Raw genomic sequence first — 25,515 nt, 5'->3', positions numbered from 1 at the left:
ACTTTGCAAGAGGCCTTTTGAGTCCATCAGCCACCAGGTGCAAGGGGAAGACGACTTTCAGGAGTATCCTGTCAGGTGCTCCAAGCACAGCTCTTCCACACACCACCCAGAGGAAGATTTCACTCCCATTTTGCAACAAGGAGGCAGCATTGTCCTTCAGCCTGCTGGCACAGGAGCTCCTCTGCTCAGTGTAGTGACATTTGCCAGGCTGGGGCCCAAAAGAGGGCTTGAAGCAGGTCCTTGAGGTGGGACCATGGTCACCACAGCAGGTGCCAGCCCCCAAGGGGCAACAACTCCTCAATTAGGAGGATCAGGATGGAGGATCAGGACTCAGGCAACCACTCATGACAACAGGCAAGCACCTTGCTCCAAATGGGAAGTCCACGCATTTGCAGGGAAGATGGAGCACCATCACCAGAGAGGAGCCCAGGACAACCTGGGTTTCCTCCTGGGAAAGGCATGGAGCACAAGGCCAATCCCTGCAGTGGTCCTGCAGCCGTCTTGGGCGCAGGGACTGGTAGCACACAATGTGAACAAGGGAAACCCAAAGCTTGCCCCTTGGCCAGTACACTCCAGGGGAGCGCAAGGAGCCCTGGGACAGAAAAGGCCTCTGAGACAGTGATCATACTGCCGCTGGGGTGGCGCTTGGGAAGACTGGGGATTCAGGCTGCCTCAGACTCTGGCAGCAAGGAGGAGCAATCCATCCGGCACAGAAATTTGCACTAGCTGTGGTCAAGGTGCACAGGCAGCACCAGGAACCTGCAGCCTTTCCCCACGGTGACTTTGCCTGGCCTGGGGGCATGCAGGGAGGGTGGCCCTGGGAGAAGAGCAGCCAAAAAAGGGCTGCCTGTTGACAGATCCCTCTGGCGCAGAAGTCCCCTGTTTGACATTGAGCCCCACTGCAAAGGAGCCATGGGGTTTCATGGCATGTTCTTAAGTTTCCCAGAAAGCAAAACCCCTGCTGTGATTTGCATGTGCTGGAATGGCCAAAAACCTGCCTGGGAACTGTGTCAACTCCTGGAAGGGAGGCACCTGGAAGGTCAGGAAGAGGGGCTAGCAAGGTGTGAAGGACTTTCTCAGAAGGAGAACCAACTTTGAGGAGCTGTCATTTCATACAGCCATCCTGTCAGCTCCTCTTGTGTCAAATACATCCCCAGCCTATTGCCAAGCTGTGCTTTTTTAGAAAGTAAACAAACCCCAACCTTCCCCCAAACTTCTCCAGCCAGAATGTGCATTTTGAGGGTGTGGGGAGAGGGAATGCGGGGAGGGACAGGGGTTGCTCTCCTCTTTGGCAGGAAAGACACCTTCCCCACTTAGCTGAGTTTGACGGCCAGGGTGGGCACCAGGTGGGTGTCCAGCCACACGGGGGGACGTTACCTGGCTGGGCATCATGGTGCTGGCATATCCTGAAGCCATCTCTGTGCGGCCGTCTTTGGAGCATGGCTCCTCAGAGGAAAGGAGAGGGAAAGCAGACGCCAGGGCCTTCCGTGTGGGGCTGGCACAAGCTGTGTGGGTGTTCCACACAGGGTTTGACATTTGGTGATTTCTCTTCTTCAGGTAACCCTCTTTTCCACAGCTACCCTTGGGGTTTTTCCCAGTGAAAAACCCCAAGGTCCAGGTCTGATCAGCCAGAATTCAACTGAGAGCCTTGAAATAGCCATGCTTAATGGTAAATCCCCATGGTCCAAAGCTGGAGGCACCAGGCCCCCAGGACACTTGTGCAGCCAGCGGTGCTCAGTAATTCAGTGCTGCAGAGCAGTGACTTCACTATACCCCAACCATATGGCCTGCTCAGAGACACAGAGCTGAGGGTTCAATCCAGGGACCCCAGCAGGCACCCCACAACACTGTCCCCCATCAAAACATCCCAGGGAAGAGACAGGAAGAGCCTGTGCTCATGAAGAGGGTATCTCCCTAGGGAACAGGGAAGCTGCCCCAGCTCCAAGAGTTACTTAAACTTACTGCAATTGCCAGAGACAGAAAGGACAGACCAACATGGTCACCCAATGTTGCACCCATGCCAGAATTACAGCAGGAGTTCAGAGAAGTGTACTGACTGATGTGGGAAACAGAGTGGGCCAGCGAGACACTGGCGATGAGAAGGCACAATGTTATCAGATCAATTTTCAGAAGAGAAAAAGGAAATACAACAAGACTTGCTTCCAGTTAAATATAAAAAGAAACCCCAAGACTCAGGATCATGCAGAACAGACTCGCAGACATCCATGCAGGCTGCTAGTCTGCTGCTTCAGTTCTGAAAATTGTTTCCAAAAATAAAAGGACCCCCCCCCAATCTGGTTCTTCCAGCAGAACAAGGGGGCATCCCCAGCACTCAGTGCTCAGTAGCTCAACTCAGCTGGTCTCCCCAGGCTTCTCCTCTCAGGAGAAGGCAAGAGCCTCTCTACAGAGCAGCCCCAGGTACAATCACAGGAACAAATTCAGCTGCTGGAGACAGATGAAGGGGCTGCTGCCTCTGGCCTCTCAGCTGCAGTCATTTTACCTCTCTTTAGCAGCTTTTTTAAGGGGGTGAAATGGATGTGGTATGAAAGACATAAATCTGCAATTAAAAAAACCTGCATCTCTCCTCTCCACGTCCACAAGCACTGAAGACACCTGAGACACTCCAGTTTGGTGCTGGCAGCCCTCCACCTCCCTCAAGTCTCCTTGTGGTGGCGTTTAAGGGTGCGAGTTCCCTCGCTTGGGTAGTGGCTGGTTCAAGAGCTGGGCTGGGTCTTTTCCTAGATAAACCTGTGAGGGATGTTAATCTATTCATTCCAATTCCTGTTAAGCTGCTGTCCAGTTTGAACCACATAGCTGTCAGAACAACGCACTAAGACAAAACGTTGTGCATCCAAATGTCTGAAAGCTCACAAAGAATAAATGTAATAGTTTAAAACACTTCTTAAAACCAAAGTGCCTTTCAGTGTGCCCTGGAAACCTCCATTTTCCTTTTTGTGTGCGCTATGGCCCTTTGTTCCCCTCTGACCTACTCAGGATGCCTCTGTTTGCTCTCTTGCCCCCTCAGGACCTCTCTGCACACTCTTCTGTACCCTCCAGAGCCCTCTGGGAGCCTTTCAGTATCCCTCAGAGCCCCATTTGCCCTCTGGTTCCCTCAAGACCCCTTAGTTTGTCTTTTGGTATACCTCAGAGCCCCCTGGTCTCCTCCAGCCAAAACCAGCATTTCCCAGACTCCTTAATCCTGGGAATATTTATTCTCCTTAGATACAAGTGAAAAACTCTTCAGGTCTTGGAAGGGTAAAGAATTCTGTTCTTTTCTCCTCCTTTACAACAACAAATTAACACAAATCCTGGGGTTCTTCCATAGCTTAAGTCACACCCTGCAGCCCACAGAAATGAATTTTGCTCCTTGTCCCCATCCTTGCTAAACACAAAGCACACAAGAGGCATTTAAAACTTGCACAGTTTATTGTGCTCTTTGACATGCCACACACACATGGCAGCCGAGAGCAGCCCTGGCTCTGAGTGCCCACCCACCTCGGCCCAAGGTGCAGAGCTGCTGCGTGGCCCTCCCAGGCAGGAGCAGCTGAGCGCAAGATGGGCTGAGCTGGACTCGGAGCAAACCCACTCACCGGACAAAGCGCTAATAGCAGTGCAATAAGGCAAAAGTTATTATTGTCCAGAAAGAAAGAAAAGAAAAAAAAATGAGCTGCCTGGGCAGGGCCTGGGCATGTTGGTGTTTCAATTGCTCTGTAACAGATGTAGTTTCTATTTTGTCAAATTAGCAGCCCTCCAAATCCTTCTTGGGATCAGTGGGGCAAGCTGGCTGCCTCTTGCCCAGACACCAGTGAAAAAGCTTCCAACACTGTGTTTAAGCTAATGCTTCTCAGTGTCAACATGCAACCAGCAGAAAAAGAATCCAGCCTGGGTTCCCCTAGGTCAGTCCCATTCATTGGGTCAGCAGCAAAAGCTCTGAAGTGAGCAGATCTGAACATATTCAAAGGCAAGGAATGGGGGAAACCAAGGGATGCTGTTTTTTCTGTGCAGTCCTCCATGCACACTGTACTTGCAAGAGGATAACACTGAGGAATGAATATCCTGTATTGTCAAGCTGCCGTGGAACACCTCGAGCCCAACAACTCCACAAAACTGGCATCTGAGGCTCCTTCTGAATTTAGTTTCTGGTCTTAAAGGGGAGACTTTCACACCTCCTGGTCCCTAGCGTGGGCAGGCAGCTTGCTCACTGCAAGTCCAGAACTGCCGTCCCAAGCAATCACAATGGATATAGTTTAAGTCCTGCGTTGCCACGCTGCACAATGTACAGATAAAAGGAATAGTGGGAGTCTATCTCCACAGTAGCGTTCCTTCTTCTGAGACCCTGCAATGCTTCTGTGCAGCTCCTAACATGAAAGTGTCTGTGTTGCTTCAATGGGACACACCAGCTACCCAGTACCTGTTCTGCTCCTGCTTTTACCCCACTGCCAGCTCTCACTAGTGGTTTCAGCTCCAAGATGGTGACTTTACCATGAACTATTATCTATTATCTGTGGCAGCAGCCTAAGCCGTCCTCCTTCCAACAGGTCACCCATTTGTTTCACAAGCTCTCATTGTGCCTGAGCAGATGTTTTTTTTTCCAGATCCAGCAACAGGATGAGAAACGAGAAAGAGCATCTGAGTTGACTGCAGCCAGGGCTTAGGCACTAATGCCCAGAGATTGCCACGTGCCAAGCAGGAACACTACTGGTCAAAGCAGTGAAGGGGGAATTTCCAGGAGAAACAAACATCTCCAAGAAGCAATGACAACAGAGTAAACAGGTTATGTTCTCAGCTCTTTCTGGGCCAGAGATTCAGCCCTGTTTTTAGCCCAGGCACTTCTTCCAGTTCCTGCTGGACTGCCCAGAGTTGATGGCTGAGGTCGCAGTAAAAAGCATGGCTGAGGGAAGAAGGGAGATGCTCCAATGGAGGCATTGTGGCTCCTACTTGCAGCTCTTACAGTCTCTGCACTGAGTTCACTGTTGCAGCTCAGGAGGGTATTCCCAGAACTTCCTCAGCTCTTTCTTTCAGTAGCTATCATCCTTGAAGTCCGACCTCATCCAGGGAACCTTCCCCACCCACCCCATATACCCCAAGCTTTGCATGTTCCTTAGAGTAGTCCATTTCCCAAGAATGGTGAACACGATCCTTACTTCAAAACAAGCATGGCCTCTGTCCCATCTTGCCTTGTCAAATAGAGTCCGTGAGTGAGGTAGTACTCCCGTCGGAGGAAGGCATAGAAATAATCCGAGATGAGCAGGATCTGCAGAAGTGAAATGTTCAGACACATCAGTAATGCTTCCGAACAAAGGATAAAAGGGGACATGTGTTTGTGACAGACATGGAAAAGATTTAAGAAATTCTTATGCTGTTCATCATGCTTTGTGAGAGGAGACTCTGTAACTATGTGTACATTCCTTGACCTTTGTCTTGCAGTACAAAACCAAGGGAGATTTAAACTGATCTGGTTTGCTGCCAGTGTGTTCCCATAGACATCTCAGGTGAGGAGACACTAGGTCCATAAACTGGCCAAACTGTATGACACTGGCAGGTCCAGCTGTGCCACAGCTTTACAGATCATCTCTAGGCCTCATGCATGACCTTCTTCCATGCAAGTGCTGTAATGCAATCCAGCCCAAATGCTGAAAGTCTCTTACTGATGACTGCTATTGAGCACTTTTCAATTGTTACTGTTTTTCAGTTGCAATTTATGCTCAAAAAGGGTAAGAGACTTGCAGGCAGAAGAAGAAACACCACAGCCTCATAGGTCTGCCTTAGCAAACAGAGGTTTTTAGCAGTTTAACAGAAGTACTAGGCTAAGAGGTGAAGGGAAGAGCAGAAAGATCAAAGCTGTGGCTTCACAGCACAATATCCAAGAGCGATATCAGATTAAAGCACTCCTTCTATCCCCACTGCTTTCCCATCTCCTTCCTGCCCCTGTGCTGTAGCGCCCTCTCTGTGGGGTGGACAACCGTGTGTTTAAGCTTGCACTCTGACTCCTTTAAATGGGGAACAGTGATGGCTACCCCCCAAAAATACCTTTTTTTTTCTCCGATCCGGCTCAGAACATGCTTCTACACAAATCGATGTTGGCACCGTCCTGTTTGGCTAGGGAGGTGGACGTACCTCAGGCTGGAATTGCCTCCAGCCACTTTGTAATGTGAAATCACAGCTGAACTACCTTGCCCTAGAACTGCACAGAACATGGAAGTCCGACATTAATCACTAGGTCACTCCCCTCCTCAAGCCACACTTCTGTTGTACTGAGGTGTCATGGTGCTGGCTTCTCCCTAGCCTAAAAGCACTGTCATGGGTGAGATCTCAGGGTCAGTTGTGCTGGAGTAGTGTTTACAAATGACATTTTCTCTACAGCGGTCACCTTGGGCAAGCTGCCTTTGCAGAAGCAGACAGGGTGTCTGTAAGCTCAGGCAGTGACCTGCTGTCTCAGTAATGCCTTTTGTCATTTAGCCTCTAGCAGTGTGAACCTTTCCCATGAACACTGACTTCCTCCATCAGGAAACAGCACCACATAACTGTAGTAGAAAACTTTTCCAGTACCAGACCAAGTTAGCAGTTTCTGCCATAAAGTCTATATGCCACTTAGTGCATCAGTTTGGAAAAAAGCATTCACCCAGTTACTTGGGAAAGTCACTCCTGGGAGTGCCTTACCTGAAGTATGCTGCAGTGCTAAGGGGATGGAGGGAGGGAGAAGGCCAAGCTATCAGACAGAGCCTGCTTATATTACTGTCAAATAGAGCTGCTGTTGAGAAGCTGCAGTGGCAGGAAGGGAGGCTATGGAGGACTAAGTGGAGTCTGAGGGAGAGAGAAATAGGGCGGCAGAGTGCTCAGGTAAGTGCAGAATGAGGGGAGGAGAATAGGTAGAGAAGGGCAGAGGTGCCCAGGGAAGAAAGAAACCAGCAGCACTTATTTTGTGTGCTTGTTTTGCTTAACACCATGGCTGACTACGGACACACTATATCAATTCCTTTGATTTTTTTTTTTTTTAATTGAACTTATCTGCAGATGTCTTTTAACAGGAAAAGAAAGAATGGGGGCTGGCAGGCATGAGTGCTAGCTCCCTCTCACAAGAAAACCAGAGAGGAGATTTTTGCTCTATCTGCATTCACACAGAGCACAAAACCTTGCGGGATCTGCTACGACTTTCTCAAATAGGAAATAAAACCCTCTTAGAATATCAGCAACAGGCATCTGTAACTGCAGCTTTACTGTTCCTTCCATTCCATAGCAACACACCTAGTTAGAGAGCTAACGAACCACTCCCAGTTTCCTATAAGACCCTCTGAGTAGTATCTCTGTACTCCATCTCCTCCCACTCCTTGCACTGAGTCTCTTTTTGCTTTTACAGAACAGGTGTTTGCTCCCATTTATCAAGGGGTGGGGGATGCATAAGCAGGTGATTTTCAGCCCCCAGCAGAACTGTGCCTCTAGTTTTAGGAGAAACAGACAAACTTAAATGGCTGAGGAGCATTCAAAATTATGGCAGCTTTAACATGAAATGAATATTCAGCTCTCACACATGTGAAAATGTCCCAGGATTTAGGTAAGACCTACAGCTCGTAGAACTAGCACAGAGGACAGGAGGGCCTTAGAAAAGGTTGTAGCAACTGTGTACATTGGACCTCATCCTCCAGGGGTGCTAAGCTCTGTTTTCCCTGATGCCAGTAAGAGTCACTTATCTAAAAGAGCACAGTCTTGAGAGAAGCAGGGAGAGTCCTGGCATGACAGGAACCCTGTGCATTCCCTCAGTCCTACATTTCAGTGAGTTGTAATGCTTTGCTTCAGAAAAAATTGGTACTATGTCCCAATTTATGAACAGCTCTTGCTTGCCTGTTGTTTGACCCCACTGCACTGCCCCATGGTCTTTTCCATTTCCCCTCTGAGCTGAACTTCTCCATTCACATCGGCTGTTAGTCCTGCCATACTGAGACACTTTTCCTCTGCTATCAAGCAGCAGGCTACATAACTTGCAGCACAACCTAGCTGGATTGTTAAGCAATAGTACAAATACTACATGACTTCTGTTTCTCATCAGTGGGCCAGAAGGTGAGGACAAGGCAGATTTCAGCCGGATCCAACAGAGTGAGGAAGCTGCTACGCAGGATTACACAGGATGCAAAGAGCCAGACACATACTGCGGAATTTGTTGTTGCTGACAGGACCCCCATTCCATTGCACTCCCCAAAGCGCTGCCTCGTTTGCTTTGCTCTACTAACCTGCCCTATGTTGAAAGTCAACGTGATGGCATAATAAAAATTGGAGTTGGCACTTCCTGCGTAAATCCAGAGATGCCACAGAACGGGGAACAGGAGGGAGCAGACAATGAGCATACAAGACAGGATGAAGATGTTCCGGAGGACTGCAAAAGAAAAGCAAGCTGTTACAAAGATGCATTAAGTGATCAGCCGTGCTCACGCAATGGTGTTTAGGATAAATGCAGCAGAGAGGCATTTGCCAACACTTGTCTCCAACAATCATCTTTCACATTTTGTTTTAATAATTCTTTTGCTAGATTTAGTAAGAAATCCACTATAATTTTCCCTTAAAATAAACACTTCTGCCTTTACTTGAGCATGAATCTCTCATTTGTAGCTCCTTCCTTCTAGGTCCTGCTTCCAAACAGATATTCTTCTGCTGAGTACTCTGGCTTTTTAGCGTCAAGAGAGCAGCTAAGGCAGAGTGTCTGTTAAAGACACCCTCATTTCCCTTTCTAAAGACCACAAAGCCCTGGCCCTGTCTCTCAAGTACCTGAAGGCAAGGTACTTCCTTCCAAAATGTAGGATAAATATGAAAGGCTGAGACTCAGGCTGAAGATCAAAGATGGCTACTTTGGGCAGCTATGCTACAGAGGCATTGAAAGGTCCTCCCTCCACAGGGACTTTTGAAGCACAGGGGAAGACATTATCACTCCAAGTTTGTGTCCACTTCAGTAAATAGCAGTTCTCAGAAGGGCCTTTCCACTAGCACTATGATTCAGAGAGCAGAGCATGCCATTCCCTAGCCTTGCCAAGATGACTACCTAGAGAACAAAATGAACCTGTGGGCCATAGGAAGAAGAGATACTTTCTCAGAAGGTGCTAAGAAAATGAAAGAACCATAAAGGAGGAAACTCACATAGGCCAAATGCATTGACAAACACGTGCCTTTGGGAGGTGCGAGGGTGGCCAGAATCCATTAGTCTGCATGAGTATATGTCAGACAAGAAACAAGAACAGCTCTGTCTAGAAGAGCTAGGAACTACTAGGCCAAAAGGGATTTTGTTTTCTGTGAACTATTTACACCTGACCTCTGACAGCACTATTATAGTTCATCCCAGCACTCATGTTGCCATGCTTGGCTACAGCTCAGCCAATGTCCCTGAAGTTTGCTGAAGGACTGCTGATCATTCTGCAACTGAAGGGAGCTATCTAACATTTTATGGATGTTGTCACATCCAAACCTGTTCATGTTCTAGCTTTTTAAACTCTTTGGTCAATAGAATTCAGGTCACTGTGGGATTTGAGTGTGTGACAGAAGACTGACCCTCTCACTAGTCATATTCCCTTGCTTTGTGCGCTTGGTACATGCAGCTCACCTAAGCTGAATCAGGATTTCTCAGATGTCAGCTGGTATGGCTGCAACATGCTCAGGGCTAGCCTGGGGCTTTCTACCCTATTCTGTCACAGCTGCTTTGGCCCTAGCTATCGTTAGTGTGAAATTAGCGGAGCAGATGGGCTCAAAGTCAAACAATGCTCCATTTACTCCCCACCACTGATGCTGCAGAGAACCAGCATTTAAATAAAGCCAAATATACCCAAACTACTCTGGGCTCCTGACTCCTGATTATGTCTCCTGATACAAGACAGGCTAGCTGTCCATAAACACACTTGACCTGGGTGAGAGAAGACTGTAGTTAAAGCTGAGGGCAGCCTGGCAGGATTGGTCAAAGCAGCTGCTTTGCGGTGACTTCAGCAGGCAACGCCAGGAAAAATGCAGCTCTTCAGGAGCATTATACTGTCAGGCTTGCAAAATCTCCCCTGTGTAGCAAGTCCTAGAGTCAGAGCTTGAAAATCAGCAGGGAGCGCTTTGGTGATTTAAAGAACTAAAGAGGCTCATTATGAAGCATGTAAGAAAAACTGGACCATGGCTTGCAGTAATCCAGTTACTTTCACTCTGAGCAAAAAAGCAGGTGCAAAGAACCACTGCAAGGGTGCAGGAGAGCTCCCAAGGCTGGGAGACCCATTGATAGCAGGAGCAGCACTCAAATTACACAGCCTTAAATGGGAGCGAAACCTTCCATGGCTGAATTCAAAGGACTGATGTACTTTACATAAGCCACATCCTTTGTGCAAAACTGTCAATGGTTCTTACAGAAAAGTTAATCTTCAGAACGATTTGGAAAGAAAGGGAAGGTAATGTAAAAGTGAGAATTCCCTCTGTGATGTCTTTCAGCCCCAGTCCTAAAAATACTTCAGAGATTGCATCACTAGAAATCAAGCTTGCTTCCAGACTGCCCAAAGAGGCCACAAGAGCCTGCAGACATGGGCCTCGTTTGGTTTAGTGGTGACAATTATTGGACAGACCCCCTTCCCATTCCAGATAAGGAACAATGAAACACAAAGAACTTACATCTGTAAAGGTGGCTCCAGACTGGAAGGAAGGCCATGTACAATGCAATGTCTCCCACAGTGGGATAGGACTTGAAGATAGAAATGATTGCAATCTGGACAAACATGAAGAACACAGGGTGTTCCCTAGAAGGGAAAAGACACAAAGGATAAGAGGATGCAGTAGGGTCTCTGGAAACTGGTAATTAAGATCAGCAAGGGCACAAACATACTGTGGGACAGGCTTTAAGAGGCTCTCACACCCCTGTGCTCTCCCCAAGCAAGCCTTTGAGTGCAGGGTGGGACAGGCCGAGCTGCTTTGCAGAGAAGCAGTACAAGAGAAGGTACATCGGTTCACTGCCCTCACACAGAAACTTTGTGTCTGAATTCTACATATATTTACACAGTTGCTCATCTTGGTTGCTCCTTCCCACCTCTGTTTTATTCACAAAAAAGCAATCAGCACGTCCCTTCTGAATGTTATCTGGGGAAGTCCACAGTTATCCCTCTGGTATGTCATGATGGTGGTACCGAGTCCAAGTCACCAGGATAAGCCCATTGTGAATCCAGGCAATTAGTGGATGTTTTTATCAGAAAGAAGGGTAAATTTGTTGTCAACAGTCCACTAGGAATGTCCCTGAGTTATCACTTTGCTATGGCAATAAAGAGCTAGTTCCAGCCACGAGTTCTGGCTTTCTGACCCCACTGGCTTATGCTGGCAGGGAGCAGGCACCTGTACAGCCTAATCTGCTCCCTCTTTTGATGCCTGTTACATACCTGTTGCATAGCAGAGTACAACTTACAGATCCATATGGATCAGGGCAAGAATTTGTTATTTCCTCTTAATCACAGTCGCTATGAAAAATGCAGAAGATGTGCAACAACTCCAGATGAGTCATAACACCATGGCAAGTGACGAATCAAGTTCCTCAAATACTTTCTCAACACCAAAATGATAAGGTGTGTCACTGTCAGAGGCTTGATGGTCCAGATATTCTTCCCAGGGTCAGGGGCACATAGCCCATGCAGTTTTCTGCCTGTTACATGAGCAGTGGGGGGACTAAGGATGCAAGCAACATCAGTTAGACATGCTCCTTACAAAGAGACGAGGTGGTGATGCCTGGAATTGCTACTGTAGGGTCTAAAGTGCAGCTTTGTTTTTAGAATGAGTGAATAAGCTTTGCAGTACTACAGAGAAATGAAAATGGAGGGTGATGTTGAACATAATGTTCTGGGCAGACAAACCTTTAGAGTCAACTTTTAAATACTGGCATGAAACAAACTTTGTTCTTCAAGCATAGGAGAGATGGATTGTTTCCCTGTCACTAGTGTTGTTTATATTATGATTAAAAGTAAGGATGAAACTGGACTGACTTCGTCCTAAAGAGAGAATACTCTTCAAACATAGGAGCCATTTAATTTCTTCTCAGCTGTCAATAAAAATGATCCCACTGCAGCTTTTTGGGACACTGACAGAAAGGGAAACAAGATGAAGGAAAATATCCTGAAAAATATCTCCACTGCAAAAGCCTGTTGGGAAATGCAGGCTTCCAAGAGCCCTACAGCACTTCAGGCATCTTAATGCCTAGAGATATGGAGGCATTTTCTTACGCTGCATTCACAGGGCACATAAGTGATGTCACATAAGTGACAGTCACAACCTGTGACTACAGGCTACTCTTAGCCTTCCAAACACACAGACAGAGAGCAGGGCATGGTTTCAGCAGAGGCAGGAGTGAGCATCTGTCTGCTGCCTCCTCAGAAACCTGATCACGGTTTAACGGCACTTTGCAGGAAAACAATCTTTCCAGCCCCAAATATTAGCACAGGTTATTAAGATGGCAAAAAAGGACTTTCAAGAGTGTATAAGGGTACAGCAGCAGGAGGTTCCTCAGCCACAGCCCAGTGAGAAAGGGGACCTCAGGAAGTCTTTAGTACAATCTTCTCAAAGTAGGGTCTACGCTAAGTTCATATCAGATTGTTCAAGGCTTTGTCCAGTCAGATCCGGAAAACCTCCAAGGACAAGACATAGGCCCCTCTTCCAGTGCCTGGCTGTCCTCATGATGAAATTTTTTTTTCTTATATCCAGTCAAAATCTTCCCTTTTTCAATTTATGGCCACTGTCTCTCATTCTCCCACTGTGTGCTTCAGTAAAAGGCCTGGCTCTATCTTCTCAGTAACCTCCTTTTAGATATTGAAAGACTTCTATCAGATACCTCTGAAACCTCTTCTTCTCTAGGCTAAAGAAGTCCAGTTCCCTCAGCTTCTCCTTGGTCTCCAGCCCACTGACCATCTTGGTGGTCCTCCACTAGACTTGCTGAAGTTTATCAACATCTTTCTTGTCCTGAGAGGCCAAAAACTGAATGTAGTATGCTAGATGTCGTTTAAAGAGTACCTTCTCCCTTCATCTGCTAGCTACACTCCTGTTGATACAAGCCCATGGCTTGTAAGTAATATGAAAGTATTTACCCATTCCAATCCAGCACAAGCATAATATTTTACTCTACTTAAGAGAAAAAGACTGAAGCTTTGGGAAATGAGAAGGATAGCCCTATATAAAACCTATCTTTTCCAGGCTCTCAGATCCAGACATCTGGTGCCAGCCTCATAAGCTTCTACTGGATAATCATGACTTAGTGAACTTCAAGAGTTTAAACAATGTTTCATATAGCAAATATGTCAGTGAAGAAAAATACATTTCACGAAAGGCTTTATTCCTCTCACTCCCACGAGTAGAGACTGAACAGCATAAAATACAGAAGCTGTCAATTCAGACAAAGTCAAAAAACTAGCAAAGTAACATACTTACTTTAGCTTTACTGCCAAGGGAATGGTGTAGAAGAACACGTTGATTTGAAACACGCACACGAAGAAAAGACTGAAGTGCTCAAACATCTCTGCAAAGAAGTACCAGAAAAGGCCAATATTGGGTGTCAGATCTGGAACCGAAAGGCTGAAATTTAAAAAGAAAAGTTAAGGTAGCATTTTTAAATGTTTAAATTGTTTTTCACTGCTTCTGTTACATTAACAAATCATTGTGTGCTATTGAATGGAAGACCTAAATTTTAAATATGTGAAAGAGAAACCAAAGAGGTGAAAACCTGGGGAGAAAAAGAGGGATTAATCCTTCCTTATGCCCATCGCAGGATCTATACCACTCCTGAGCAGACATTTGTCTAACTTGATTAAAATCTCCAGAGAAGAAAATTTCACAACCACGGCAGCTCAATGATCAAACCCATTTTCAATCAGCTCAGTGGAAAACCACCAACTTCTCTCACCTATTCCTCACATCTCCTGTTTTCTCTAATACTTGCTGTTACTTAAATAACAGAATTTGGCTAACATCAGCTCTCCTCCACACACTCTTTTTCTTTTCCTGCATTGCCAGTAGAATCAGAGATCGCGCATTCCTCTGGAGAGGGAGCAAGGCTCCTTTATGTGATGCACAAGAAACAACACACAGGGGCTTGGACTGAAAAACAGTAAGAATTCTTATACTTACATAAACCCGTAAACAGATGGGATAAAATCCCAGGAGTTGAGGAGGAAGAAGGAGAGGCAGATGATCACTACCAGGCTGCACAGGTACAGCGCTGCATACTGCATGGTGTAGAGCCAGAAGCTTTTACTTTTCAGTTTCACTGGTATGAACTGACGCTGAAAACAAAACACAAACAGGCAGATATCCCTCATCAGTTGGAAAGACACAAGCAAGCCTGAGTGTTCAGAACATCTTTTTAAACTGATGAAAGAAAGCATCAAATACTGGCACTGCTGCACTGGGAGGAGCAGCTTTCAAGCACAGCCTGCTTGAGGTTCTTCCCTCAGACCAATTAAGTCATACCTGTTACCCATATTGCCAGAATTGTGCTTGAAAATCAAGTAGCTAAGCTGGTCATTTCTGCTTGCAACACAACAGATTAGTCAAGTCTCATGTATTCAATGTGAGATTTACACACACCTCCTCACAGCTACACTTCTATCTTATGTGTTTGCAACACTATCCTATTGCCTGTCTTCCATCCCATTAACCCATGCTGCAGAGATGTCCGAGAGGCCTGCCCATGACCCACCACCTTGTGATGCTGGGTACTTACTACATGGACTGGCACTGCTGACATCAAGGAAAGAGGATATCCAGTAGCTTCCTAAGCACAAAGGAGCTACTCTGAAAGGTTGCATCCCCAGAAAAAGATGACTGCTGCAGTCCCGCCCCTGCCACATCTCCTGACAGGTCAGCAAAATGCCCTTGTCACATAATATGACATATGGGTATGTCACACCAAGAGGTCTAAAATTTTCTGACTGCGTACATAATGACAAGTATATACACGGGGTCAAATGCCTTTGGAAATTGCTCAGAATTCTGCAGCTCCAATTCAGTGATGTAGCCTTTCCATTTAGTACTAGTGTTTATACCAGCAGGAAATGTACGGAGAGGCAGCTCTAGCTGGCAAGGACTCTGTGTAAACCATGGTCAGGTACCTCAGCCATAGCACATTTAACACCACTTGGTGGGACACTAATCAAATTTACCAAGGATTGTTGGCAGGACAGATTAGAGACTGCTGAAGAAAAGCCCTTTAACTCTGTACAAAGAATGCAGGAAATTCATTTACAAATTTGGATAAAAAGAGCACAAACTAAAGCACTTCTCTTTAAAATCAGTTGCAAATTAGGCATTCCTATACCAAAGCACTTATCACTGCTTTCAAACTCAATGCTTGTATCTTTCTAGTGCCATGGAGATATACAGCTTAAATAAAAGTTCTAAGAAAACAACTGGGACCCACATACAGTAAATTAATGTTCCCAAAAATTAGCAAACTGAAAAAGCAACACTGATTCTGCAGAAGTCTTGCAAAGAGTAAGAATAATAAAATATCTGGAAAATGAAAGAGACATTTATGTCAAATAATAAGGGGAGGAGAAGGGACTAGAACTGACTCTTCATTTTCTTCTGAAACTGAGGGATTTGAGAATAGACTGTAAGGAATCTGCAGTTAAGATCAGCTATAAAAAATCATGAGGAAGACAGGACAGAAGCAACTAAGAAAGACAGGCAGGGCTTCAGAATGGCCAAAATGACAAAAATGATCCCAAAAAATGGGATAAGAGACCTCTGCTAATGATCATGGCCTCCCCTTGCTCCCACATCAGGATGAAAACAGCAAATGATCAGTTTTCATTAGGTGCATTATGATTTGGACTCTCAAGTAAGTCACTGTTTACAGTATCAGCACACAAGCTAAGAGAGAGACAAAGGGGAAGCATGCAGGCAAACCAATTAGATGAATCAGACAATTCCATTTTCCTTCTGCTTGGCCACCCTTACCTAATTCCCCCTATTTCACAGCCCAGGACTGCAATGTTCTTCACACGTGCTGTCTTCTGCTCAACAGCAAAGAGTGACCTCAGCTCTAAACATACACTTTTCTGCAGATGCGCCTACTAGCCTACTGATGGGCTAATTTTGCCTGGAGCAGTGTCTGTCTGCCAAGGTAATGGGCACCCATGAATGATCAAGGTCAGCCCTGATGGAATTCAACAACAATGCTGTTAATGGGGAGGGAGAGAGGCATAAGAGCAACCAACTATGTGCAAGCATTCCCATTAAGGCTTTAAACTTTCCATGACTTGAGGAGAGAGGTACTTTTTCTGAAACTCAGTACTTGCTCTGATCCCCCTCTCTCATTAGCTGAAAGAAACTGCCCCTGCACAGTTATGACCAGACAATGGAGATACAGTTAGAAATCATCTACCTGTAGAAGGTAAAGGAGAGCTGGAGCAAACAATGTGAGAGGGTATAGTGACTGGTAGGTTGCTAAGGCCAGGAATACTGCACTGAGGAAGGCACTACCTGCAAAGAGAAAAGTAAAGAGAAAAGTAAACATAAAGAGAAAAGTAAAGTTCACACATTCACTTAAGTAATTTCTTCATGAAACAGCTGTTACAGCTGGGCATGTCAGATGCCACTGTCACCAGAATGTGTCTGGGCACTCAGCAAAGCTCTGTGAGCATCACAAGTGAAAGCGTGCAGCTGAAGGAGAGAAGTAGCATTAGCCCTATTTAGAGATATGAAAACTGAGGTATAGAAAGGATTGGCCCAGTTTTTCCAAGTGGTCTTAAATACGAATGCCTTTGTTTGAGGAGGCCTTATGCGACGCATCTCAGGTTGAGCTAACTGCTGAGTACTCACATTGCCCAACCACCTTATCTACAGCTGTGGAGCTGCCTCCCACCAAAAGATCAAGTCCAAAAGGTCTCAGGTTATAGATCAAAAAACAGAAGCACCCAGTGCAGGTAAGAACTTTTTGTTTTATGTCACTTGATCAAAGTTATTAGTAAAAATACGGCTTAGCAAGAATCCTGACTCAGTACACGGGGCTAATTATCAGCCATATCCAGTCACTGACATCAAATACTTGCTAAGCTTCTCTGCTTCCATCTTTTAAAAGAGAAAGTATACCTTGTGATCAGTCTTCTCCAACTACAATTAAAGTCTCCCAGACAGTAGCCTTCCTATGCTCTATTTTACGGAGCATTAAATTCTGCATAGTGCTAAAGAAGTGGTACCCAGAAATCACTGTCATAATCTGATATTCTGTCTTTGCCCACTTTCAACACTAGAGGCTGCCAACACCAAATCAGGCAGAGAACCCACAGGCCAGCAAATACTGTTTTGCCTATGACAAAACTGTTTGTCTTATGGTGTCAGTGAACAGCTAAAAATCAGTTTAGCCAAATGGACCCTGCTCATTTACTTTTGCAAATGCTTTTAAATTAAAACCCCTCCTGCCTCAATTAGTCAATAACTGGAGAAAAATTGTCTTTTGGAAATACTAATAAAAAAACAACTATACCAGCTTTCTTTGCAAGGTCTGGTTCCGGGCACTTCTAGAGACTAGATAACATATTGGACTGACCTTTCCTCTTATCCAGCAGAGGCCTTCCTAAAAAGTATGTGACTAGAACGAATTGTGCTCAAACATTTTAGCAGTGGGGGTTCATAGAAGAGACAGAAACCTGGTTTCATGTACAAAAGGAACAAAAGAGTCATTCTGTCATAAACTATTCAGCTAGGCTGGTATAGGTCTTTGTTTATTGTTTCTTATTCCCCAAAGCTCCGTTAGCTTATTTCAAACCAAGGTTACAAATCTGAGTGAAAGCCAAATAATAGTTGCAGGCAACTTTACTTTAAGGATTTCCTCATGTAGAAAAGAAAAAGCAGCAGAACATTATGTCCTCCTAGACTACAATGCACAGACACAGGTTTCTTTGTAAACAGAAAGTGACCCAGGAAAAGAAGTCAGTGCTTAAGAGATGAAACTCCTAGGCACACTGGGATGAGAGAGTTTTGCCTTGATGGTAAAGTCTCTTGGGCTCTTGTGATTTCAAGCAGAACTTAGATATTGCTCCAGTCCAGTTTCTGATGTGTCCCACTGAGATCTTTGTAGTAATCACATTTGTAAAGATCTACATTGATTTAATTTCCATTACTTTTAAAATCTTTACAGAAGGGCATGAAGAATAATTTTTTCCTCAATGTATTACCTTTTATTGTAGCTAAAATGAAGAATGCAATGACAGTATTGTTGATAGTGCAGGTGGACTTTGCCACACAAGACATCACAGTATAAGGATTTAAGAGATAGCTGAAAAAGAGCAAAAACTCAAGTTATATTCATTCCATTCAAAGGAGATAACATTAAATAAAGAGAAGTTCAAAGTCAAATAAGATGCAATTTGCCATTTCATTTATTTATATCTTATGGGTTCCTCTCATCATCAAATTAACTCAGCTGAACTGGTGCTTTTGTCTGAAGCAAAACTCAGATCTTTGGATTGTAGCCTAGGACACAAAGGCCATAAGGAGCACACTGCAGAAATGGAGATGGTTGGGAAGATATCTAAACGTCCTGTTCTGTCCTATAAAATGACTATCAAAGTATTCCTTGCTTCTCAGAAGCTATGTGCATATATTCAGTCAGACCTACAAATGTTGGGTCCAAAGTAAGTTCTTTTTGCTTCTCACATCTGCTGGCCCTGAAGAAGTAACAAAAATAAGACAGAAAGACAGAACCAATTCTTTCTGGTACATTAGCAACCCAATTCCACCTGTGCGCTCCTACTATGGTAGTACAATTCCTTAGATTCATCACAGCATGATCTGAGCACAAGAGTTATTCCTACATACAGGAGTAAACAACTGACTCTCAGCTCCCAAGGTGGCAGTTTAAAATATGCCAACTTTTTATATGCACAGAAAAAACTTACTTTCCAGTATACAACCATACTTTAATCAGTAAGGATGCTGGCTTCTTTTGGAAATGAGAATAATGATGATCTCATTTAACTAGGTAAAAGTGCAAAAAATGCTGTGAGGGATTATCGATAAGCAAGATAATGGATCGATCAATCTTGGTATAACTAAATCAACCATCAGACTAAGAAGAGCGAGCTGGTGATTTCCTAATTATCTCCTTTACACAAACATTTTTCCTACTTCTCTGGGTCATAGTCTGGCTTCTTTCCTGTGTTTCCAGACAGAAACAGCCTAATGCCATCTTTCCTTTGATACTGTGTACCATTGTTAATAAAAATATGAAACCGTCTGCAATTTAAACAGACATGAAAGAGACAAAGATCCATCTTTCTCACCCTGGGGAATTTACCATTTTACAAAATTCATATGGCAATAAGAAAAAATAATAACCTATCTAATGAAAAACTCTTTTCTGAGCCAGAATAATTTCATATAATATTTGTTTCAGGTCAAACCCCAATGAAAAAAAATAAATCTTTAATTTTAAGTACCTTACTTGTACATTATCTATTTTAACTGAAGCCTTCTGAAATTAAAAAAAATGCGAAATAGACAAGAGGAACTCCAAGACATGACATTATTAAAGCTGACAACTTGAAAATATCTTTGAACTATTAGAAAAAATTCTGTGATTTTCAAATTTTGATATTCAGCAAAAATTTTTTTTTATTTATCCAAACCCCCCCCCCCCCCCCCACCAAAAGAAAAAGGTTTCTGGACTGAAAAGACACCTGAAACACTTGGGAGGTATAAAATTAGTTTTGATGACATGAGCATACAGGTAAAATAAATAGGAATGAGATCTACAGAGACACAACATTCTTGCTACCAAACTAATGACCTTATGCTGTTGAGCCTTTCTTAGAGGGCCTGAGCAAATTTACTTTTTGGCAACATACCATTGGAAGAACATCTGCTTTTCACTTTCAAACTGAGTATGCAGGGCTGAGGAGATGTTACGTGCAATAGGAAATTCACACTTTATGGAAAAAAAAAACTTCAACAAATGCTGAAACCCCAAATCAAACAAATAAAAGCCAAGGGGAGATGAGGAATCAGCTGCCGCAGCCTACAAGAAGCAATACTTACAATAGTGCTACCTTGAGGGGGATGTAGTGCATTTCCATGGGCGTCCGGATGAGTTCAGCCACGTCTGGTGCATATTTATCCAGTTCTATTAGAAGTTTTTGCTTTTTAAACTGAACAAGGGAGAATGACCAAAGACTGTCAGATGAGAGAAGTCCCTGTTTCTTATTAATTACGACCTCCCTTATTTTAGAACCTTCTATGAGTCCCACGTTTGAGCTAAAACTCTACTATGTGAGGTGTTGTACAAACAGAAGAAACAAAACCTCTCCTTTCCCAAATACTTAACAATTGAAGTTGAAGACAAGAGAAAGCAGATAATCTCCATTTCTTTGAACTTCCTTAATTGTCTGTGTCTACCTCTTGAAACAGTTGACAGTGATTTCACCACATCAGAGTTTAATACTCTCTATCTTCCTAAAGTGTGTTTGGCTCTCCAATGAAAAGTTGACCTTATAAATTCATTGTTCAACATACAAGCCCCACAGAAACCAAGTCACAGCTAAGTGGCCTTTGTTATTTTGAAGATGTATACTTCTATGTCAAACCTCCTTTACAGATGCAAAATACATCTCCTTCACCAATCTTATTCTATGATGCTCTCTATAGAGACAAAGGAGAAATCTGAATTATAAATTTACTGAACTATGACACGGTGAGACAAAGGAGAGAGATGCTGAAAATTTTGCTCAACAAGAAAAATAACTCACAGACAGGATTTTTACAAGCCTGCAGTTCTATCATGACTTTTTCCTTCAACTTGAAGCCCAAGTCTTGCTAAGTCCATAATCTAGTAATTAAATTCTGCATACTTCAAACTTCCACAAGAATCAATACATGTTCCAAAATCTCACTTCTCCTCGTGTGTTGTGACCCTAGAACTGTGCATTTCATTGACTGTTGTACTCAAGAATTGGTTAAATTCTTTAAACTCCCTTCAGATTAAAGGATCTATACCTCTGAGGTCATCATTCAAGTGCAGTGTACTAGCTGTGGACGCTAATTTGCTTCACATCATAATAGCGCCACAACAGAACTGAAAAGGATCCTAGCTGGCTTACTGTATTCAGTCTCCATATTTGCTGACCATCCAGAGATGATCAGATTTACTTGCTACTGCTAAGCAACAAGGATTACTTGATACCGGATTCCCTGGCACGTGTTTTCTTTGGCACAAGATATTTATACCTCTTGGGAGAAGGAGGAGGAGCAGCACTGGTAAGTCAGCTTACCACAACTTTGTTGAAGTCCTGGATGGCCAAGTAAAGGGCAATAGCAGTTAGCACATCAGTTATCTAAGAAAGGAAGGCAGAGAAAGACTGACATTAAGTAAAACAAACAAATGGAGAAAAAGATATTGGGCACTGTTGCAATCTTGTTGACTTCAGCTCATGAGAACACAAAAAAAGCTTTAAAACCACTAACTAGATTGCTGATTTGTATAATGGGATTCACACATCACCACTGAGCCCTGAAGCCACGTGCTATACTAAAGATATTAATATTTACATGACAAGAGAATGGGGAATTAAGGGAAAGCAATTGTTAATGGAAAGAAGTATGCAAGGATAACAGAAAGAATCACTGGTCTAATCAGAGCAGAGGCAACAATGAGGCAGTGCCCAGCTGGCAAAATCCCACGTGTCCAATAATCCAGCATGACAGTGCCTTGAGTGGTCTTAAACTTACCAGGCAGCAGTACAGTCATCTGAACAATTAGCATAAGCACAACACAGATGGCTGGTAGATCTACATGTGACCTACTGAGAAAGTATCTGAGGAGAGAAGCTCCACTAGGTGGCTGGCACAATTGGCTACATGATTTTTGTCCTTCTGAATTATGCAGAACTCACAGAATAGTTTACAACAAAACACATTTGGAGCTCTGGCCCACTCATGCTCTCACTGCATCCCTGGAGTTTGGCAGTGGATTTTAGTGAGAAATAATGCAGTGCAAGGACATAGAACAGTAATCTGGGGGGAAACAGATGTTATTTTGACTGTTTACAGATTGCTTGTTTTTTGTGGGACACAAAACCTGCTGTACTTGTAAGAGGTAAGCTTTGAAGTTTGAAACCAAGTATCAACTTCCTGTCCCTCTATAGAGCATACTTCTCCAGCCACAAACTGACAAAAAAAGAAATAATTTGTAGAGCAAGGGAGAAACTTCAACTTGGGTTTGTATAGGCACAGCTGCCTCTCTAAACAAACCACGAGTTCAGGAGGAATCTGAACAACACGGAGACTGAAGGTCCCTGATTCTTGCAGGAGTGAAAGGAAAGTCATATTCAGCATTTCACAGAATGGGGCCTTTCAAGAGGAACTTTTCAGGGGCACTTACCATGAATACCAGCTCAGCATATTCAATCAAGAAGTGAAAGAGGTATATTATCAGCGGGGTCTAAGAGAAAGCAGAAGGGAAACACATGTCAAATATTGCCCATCTGCCTTCAGATGAAACAACTGATAATTTGAAGGGAAAAATGTAGCAAGACTGCGAGAGACTGGAAAAAGTAATTTTCCTTAGACTCTTCCACAATGTTACTTTACAATAACGTAATTCATCAGACCACACTGACCAATTTTCTTCCTTAAAAAGTTCTCAATACATTCTTTAAAAGATACCATCAAATTTGAAAATTATATTCTATTCAAAATTTTCAATTCCACTAGCATAGAGGTAGAGTTACAACAGAAAGCATTAAAACAACAGCTTTGGAAAAATCTTTTTCCTAAAGAAAAATTCTTCTAGTTTATTTGCATTGTAGTTTTGAAAGTATTTCCTACACAGCTAGTTTCACTGTTTAGCCTGTTGTTTAGATGAGTCTTTTATAAACCAAAAAGGAAGACAGCACGTTAACAACATAAAGCAGTGGGACTACAATCCTATTATGCTCAGATTCCCACAGCTCTTCCCTTTTAGCGCAGGAGGAAGAGCAGGTTTAGGTATTACTCCTTTGACAGAAGAGATATTATACTTACATGGTGTAAATTCAGTCTTTACTGTGAGAAAATGTATTTCTTTTAAAATACTTTAAAAATAATATGACGCTACAAATAAGCATTGAAAAATACTTCACAGATTGGGAGGGAGTTATGTTTAAACAAGAGGAATGTACTGAAAATAAAAAGTTTTCAGAGCTGTACAGAGCATCTGACACACATACATGATACTTAGTATAAGTGTACTTTGATATCAGTAAGACTATTCAAGTGCACAAAACCCCACAGGTGTTTATGTGTTTGGAGGAATGAGGGGCTTTCCAAGATGAGGAATTATTGTACTGCATGCTTGTGCTAATATTAATATTTCTGCAAACACAGTAGCAGACTGGAGAGCGCGATCCACCATTTCTCACACCAGCATGGCTTTCTGCTGGCCTGGCAAAACACATGTTAATCCACCCATGGTCATGTAACAGTGCAGTATATTTGGGAAACTCAAGATGCTGCTATCCAGTAAAATTGTATTCAAAATGCCAGTGACACTTTCTCTCCCTGTTCCTGCCTTGGAAACATTTGGATGTGAACAGAGCATTCTCATTCTCACAGATTTCCCCAGTTCCAGACTTCTCATGTGCAGTAACAGTCACAAATCATAATGTCTATCATTTGCACAGCAACTAGCTATTATGTGATAAACCGCAGTTCGTAGTTGTGCTAGTCACTGCATGGAACTATCACATAGGCAACTATATGAATCCAAGTTCTCTGAGGTCTTTGGGATAAGAGAGGTCCCCAACCTTCACCAGTCCACGAGCAGTAAGAATAAGAAATGTTCCACAGAAATATCATGTTTAAAATGAAATATGCTTACCAACCTCATGGAAAATAGCTCCAGAATATGGAGAGACCCCTAAATCCAGCAGAGCTAGTCCTTCAACCACTGAAACACACAAAATGCCTGCATTAGAATTCTGCAATGTGGGAAGAGAAAAATCTCATGATAGTAAAAATATAGTTTTTTAAATACCTACACTGGTAAGCGTCTCACATCGAATCACCATCTGAATGAATGACACAAAATTGCACAACAAGCAACTAAAATTGAGTGTTTTCTTTCTTACTTCTACCATGCAAATTTCTTCAGTGACTGAATTCTGAGTTACGATTTATTTATTTGCTTCAGGCAACTAAAAATGTTATAGCTATAGTTATAAAATCACATGTAGGATATTTACTGATTTTTAAGTCATCTGTTATATGATACATAGTATGTACACTGGAGAAATATTTCACTCTCAAAGGACGATCATGACATTCCCTTTTAAAATGCATCTGTGCATTTTAAAAAGAAACTCTGTAATTTGAACTATTTTGTATAATTATATGTAGAAGGGCCCCAAATGCCGCAAACCTGATATCAAAGAGCAATCAAAGAGCAGAAATTAATATACATTATCAGGCAATGCTGAAAGCTTCATCTGTTGTTGAAACTGGCTGACGTTGTGCAGCCTTAATTTTGACCCTTTGCAGTCACGTGATTAAAGCTTGTACTGCAATGCTTGCACACATTTTTCCACAAGATCTCCACCTTGCTGAGCACGAAGGTTCTCTGGTGATTAAGCAGAGCATACAGTGAAAGAAAGTATGGGGTACGAGTCCATACGTTCCAGAAGTCAGAGAAAAATGAAGCAGGAGATTACAGGCAGTAACAAGAGGTTCTCAGTTCAGTGATATGCTAGAGAGGTAGATTCTGTCTCTGCCACAGAGTTTCCATATGATGGTAGATGTTCAATCCAGACTCTTCAAGCTGATCCTGCTTGTGCTCCTTATTGTCTTAGATACCTAACTTGGTGCTATAAGATAAGATTTAGAAAGCATTCATTGTTGCAAGGACATTTTGGAGAGCTCTATTTTGAAACTAAGAAATGCTATCCAGTGTGAAGCAGAGACCTTACGGCTTCAAATATACTCATGCTTTTGACTTTTATTATTCTGTGCTGCTTTTCTTCACCTGAAGACTGCAGATAATATTACGTGAATAATATCAGTATATCATCTTTTCAAAAGAACATCTTTAAAACAAATTAAGGCTTGTAAGGGGCTCAGATGCCATAGAATGTTACAGAAAAGCCTTGATTAAACTGAAGTTCAGCCTGCAGAACAGAATTTGGATCATACGTAGGAAACAATGTGGGTGGCCATAAATTGAACAAGGAAAATAAAATGAAGCAGAGAATAGCTACGCATGAACTGGGAACCATCTAGTCCTGTTCACTGCCTGACGCAGTGCCCGTGCAGTTACAGCATAATGAAAAGTATCCAATCGAGGCTGCAAAGACAACCTGTTCAGTGCTAGATTTTGCTATTCTCCCATTGTATTTATATCTGAAATACAACCCGTTTGCATAACTGCAACCAAGCCAACTGCACACAGTGAAAAAACGCCCATAGTCTTGTACTAAGTCTTAAGCTCTTCCTGCCAGAGCCTTGTCCTCCGTCAGTCAGTGGCCTGCGGCTGCAGCGCCGGGGCAGGACGCCGCGCACCAGGCCCCCCCTCCG

At 43.5% G+C, this 25,515-nt stretch overlaps 1 protein-coding gene across 4 annotated transcripts in view; it reads right to left on the bottom strand.

The window, feature by feature from the left end:
* Positions 1-3,407: 3,407 nt before the first annotated feature.
* The window catches only part of PIGU (phosphatidylinositol glycan anchor biosynthesis class U), a 22,526-nt gene continuing 418 nt past the window's right edge, over positions 3,408-25,515 (bottom strand). The window contains exons 1-12 of one of the 4 annotated variants that reach the window (XM_026070768.1): positions 23,984-25,394; positions 23,832-23,896; positions 22,352-22,411; positions 21,243-21,305; positions 20,014-20,123; positions 18,153-18,253; positions 16,361-16,458; positions 14,101-14,255; positions 13,405-13,548; positions 10,618-10,742; positions 8,226-8,368; positions 4,964-5,254 (exon numbers count right to left, since the gene is read on the bottom strand). In XM_026070768.1, coding sequence (XP_025926553.1) covers positions 5,141-5,254; positions 8,226-8,368; positions 10,618-10,742; positions 13,405-13,548; positions 14,101-14,255; positions 16,361-16,458; positions 18,153-18,253; positions 20,014-20,123; positions 21,243-21,305; positions 22,352-22,411; positions 23,832-23,896; positions 23,984-24,086 — 1,281 coding nt within the window. In that variant the 5' untranslated portion in view covers positions 24,087-25,394 and the 3' untranslated portion in view covers positions 4,964-5,140. Of the gene's footprint in view, positions 5,255-8,225; positions 8,369-10,617; positions 10,743-13,404; positions 13,549-14,100; positions 14,256-16,360; positions 16,459-18,152; positions 18,254-20,013; positions 20,124-21,242; positions 21,306-22,351; positions 22,412-23,831; positions 23,897-23,983; positions 25,395-25,515 lie in introns of those variants that run through there. The other 3 variants (XM_026070764.1, XM_026070767.1, XM_026070765.1) reach the window with 3 other exon arrangements.

Source organism: Apteryx rowi, unplaced genomic scaffold (assembly GCF_003343035.1).
Source record: "Apteryx rowi isolate R43461 unplaced genomic scaffold, aptRow1 scaffold_318, whole genome shotgun sequence".
Taxonomy (NCBI): domain Eukaryota; kingdom Metazoa; phylum Chordata; class Aves; order Apterygiformes; family Apterygidae; genus Apteryx; species Apteryx rowi.
This window is presented reverse-complemented; position numbering and strand designations above follow the sequence as displayed.